At 37.8% G+C, this 3231-nt stretch overlaps 1 protein-coding gene across 1 annotated transcript in view; it reads right to left on the reverse strand.

The window, feature by feature from the left end:
- Positions 1-410: 410 nt before the first annotated feature.
- The window catches only part of LOC107292795 (homeobox protein DLX-3-like), a 17089-nt gene continuing 14268 nt past the window's right edge, over positions 411-3231 (reverse strand). The window contains exon 3 of the mRNA XM_015821919.1: positions 411-758. Within this exon, the coding sequence (XP_015677405.1) occupies positions 411-758 (348 nt within the window). The remainder of the gene's footprint in view (positions 759-3231) is intronic.

Genomic DNA, 3231 nt, shown 5'->3' on the forward strand with positions numbered 1-3231 from the left:
ATCAGTGGTACCTTTTCTCCTTTGCCATGCAACACTTTGCTCTTCTCTAACCATGCTGAGAGCCACCCAACTATATGTCTTGTAAACAAAGCTGATGGCAGTGATTGGAAACAGTTAGCCCAGCGATAAATCATCCAGGAAGTTGGTAACGTAGATCTTGATGAAACCGATTTGATTTGAGATACAACATAGGCTGCAAGCAGTTTCTCTCCCTTTCACATTTCTTCCCTGTCCCCCAAAGTCTTAACCCTGCTGCAGTTCACTTGTTTCTGAGATGAGATGGAATGTGTACTGTGAAACACATCAAAGAGTTTTAACTTGTTGCCTTCTGTCTGCTTCTCCCTCTCTGTCTCCCTCTCCCTCATTCCTTTTTTCCTGCTCCACTGGTTTCATTGAGGAGGGAAAGGAGATTAATAAACCGCTCCAGGATTGGGAGGAGGCCCTGGAGATGGGTGATGCATAGAGCCAGAAGTGGGCGGAGGTCCCTGTTGTTGTATGTGAGGCCCGTTCAGGTTCTGATGATGGAACCAAGAATTGTGATGTTCCAAGTAGCTTGGGGGAGAGTTATAAGAGAGTGGCTGGGGGATTTGGCTTCTGCTGGCTGGGTTATTATGAGAGTTATTGTCCCAGAGGGTGGGAGATGGTGGAGAATTGCAAGCCATGGAGTCACTGTTATTTGGGCTGTCTTCCAAGGGGACCTCTCCATTTTTGTACAATTTCTTAAATTTGGATCTTCTATTCTGGAACCAGATTTTTACCTGAAGAAAGAGAGAAAATTATTTAATTTGTAGAATAGGCTGCATCCACATGTGACTTGAAGCCAGTCCTTTCCCCACCAAAGATAAACCCTCTGCTAGGGGATTCTGCACTTTCTCCACCAGCACAAGGAAAAGTATTACTTGTTCAGTTCCAGAAAAGGACTGTGGCTCAGTGGTTGGGCACATTCAACGCTTTTCATGAAATAGGTAACAGGCTCAAATCCTGGCATTTTCAAGTAAGGCTAGGAAAGACTGGATTAAATGGTTCAAAGATCTGATTTGGAATGTAGATTCACACATTGCACTAAACCATGACCCACAATTAAGCCTAATATTAGAGATCATGCTAAGCAATACTTTGTTTAGTTTTGACTTGGCATAATCAGTGAATCGAATTACTGTCCCTCAACCTGACCCTAAAATGCAGAAATTTTGTGAGAATAAATCAGAGGGATAACAATGAGCTCTGCTCAAAACTCATTTGAGGAATGGGCAGAAAAAAAATAAGCATATTCCCCATTCCATTTGAAAAGACGGGCTGCATGTTAGTTTCTAATATGGTCTGCCAACTGATTTGTTGAAAGAAGCAGGGAATTGTGGGTCATTGCAAAAAGTCAGGTGACAAGCTTGCTCAAAAGGTTTTACAAGTTTTTCAAGGATGCTAAAACATTGGGATTGGGAAGACTGCCGTGATGAAACTTAGGGCAGGACTAGAACAGTGGCCTAGCTTGCTGGAAGTCTCCTCAGTACCATTGTAGAGTTGTGTGACTCAATCCACAACCCACTCCAGAGAAAGAGTATAAGTAAAACAAAAGAAAGTGGATGGCAAATGGGAAGAAAGAATAAAGGATCAAAGATAGTAGAGAGAGAAACTCTAATCAAAACAAGGAAGCAGGAAGACTTAGGAACAAAGTCTGCTGTGTTTGACAAACATCCATATTTCTTCTGGGGGCAGGAAAAAATTATTTGCAGTTGGTAACCAATGCTATGAAATTGGCAAGTTCTTACTCTGAGCAGTCAATTAAATTGTAGCTATACTGACTGTCTGATAACTTTTTAACCTGAGGAGCATCCTCCAGTCTGGTACTTTTTCTATGTGTTGGACTGCAACTATCAAAGCCCCAAACAGAAGATCAAAGGCATATCTGGACATTTTTAGTTCAGGAAAGGTGCATCAAATCTACTGTACTTCTGCTCAAGGTAAAAAGGTACAATGTGTCTAGTAAACAAACTGCAATTAATACATAATTCTTCCAGTATTATTCCATTTTAGAGGGCCAATAGTACATAAGGGGAGGAAGTATGGTAAACCATATGAGTGTATGCAAGTATGTATGTACAGTATGTGAGACAGTCAGGAAAACAATAGAAAAGAAATGCTAAAGAAGAGGTAGAAAGACAAGTGAACAACTAAGAGATATTTTTCAATCTATCAAGATTAAAGAAAGAGCTCCTCCTCATATCCAAAGAAAAAGACATTCTGGGTATTTCATTTTCTAAAATCTGACCTTAGAAAAGGTCCTACCAAACTGAGCTTGGAAGTGATGAGACTTCCGTAGTATTTGTTGATATATTTTAATTAAGACAAGCATCACAGCCCATATATCTTGGTGATATTTACAGAAAAAACACTTGACAGTATAAAATTTGGGCAGGGAAAATAAGAAACATTTGGCCAGTGAACTACAGAGCTCATTTATAGAACTGTACAATTTATGCATTTTGCTCTATAAGTTTACATTATGATATGGAATATACACATCCATGGGATTGTTTTTGTTGAGAAAAAAACAATCTATTGGGACAAGTTCAATTCATTGATAAGAATTTCTGATTCCCAATAATTTATCAATAACAATAATAAAATGGCTACCATAATTTATATACCATAATAAAATGGCATATAAATTAAATTAAATAAATAAAAAATAAATAAAATAATTTATAGTACAGAAATGAAAGTTTAAACCAAAATTGGGAATGGGTGGGGCGGAAAATATATGAAAAGACAGCAAGCTTCATACAATTTTGATTCTCAGAACATATTCTCAGATTCATACTCAGTTATGAGTATTTGTTGCTGGCAAAAAAGCTCTGATTGGTGGATCTTGGGTGTTCTATTAAATGAATACCCCACAAGAGTAAAGTTGGCTTATATCTGCCCCAAGATCATCAAACCGCTAGAGACGTTTATGACACCTGACCCCAATCTTGTGCCTTCCAAAGTAATGGGTTTCATAAACCAGCCTCCTCCAGAGGTATTACATTATAATTATTATTATTATTATTTATTATTATTATTATTATTTATTGAATTTATATCCCGCCCTTCTCCTTGCGGACTCAGGGCGGCTGACAATCAGTTAAAAATACACCAATAACAATTACAAAATTAAAATTAGTTAAAAAGAAATATTTAAATGTTGTCTAATTAAAATATGATTAAAAACCCCTCTAAAAATTGCCCTAGGCC

This window comes from Protobothrops mucrosquamatus, unplaced genomic scaffold (assembly GCF_001527695.2).
Source record: "Protobothrops mucrosquamatus isolate PMUCROS unplaced genomic scaffold, P.Mucros_1.0 scaffold1425, whole genome shotgun sequence".
Taxonomy (NCBI): domain Eukaryota; kingdom Metazoa; phylum Chordata; class Lepidosauria; order Squamata; family Viperidae; genus Protobothrops; species Protobothrops mucrosquamatus.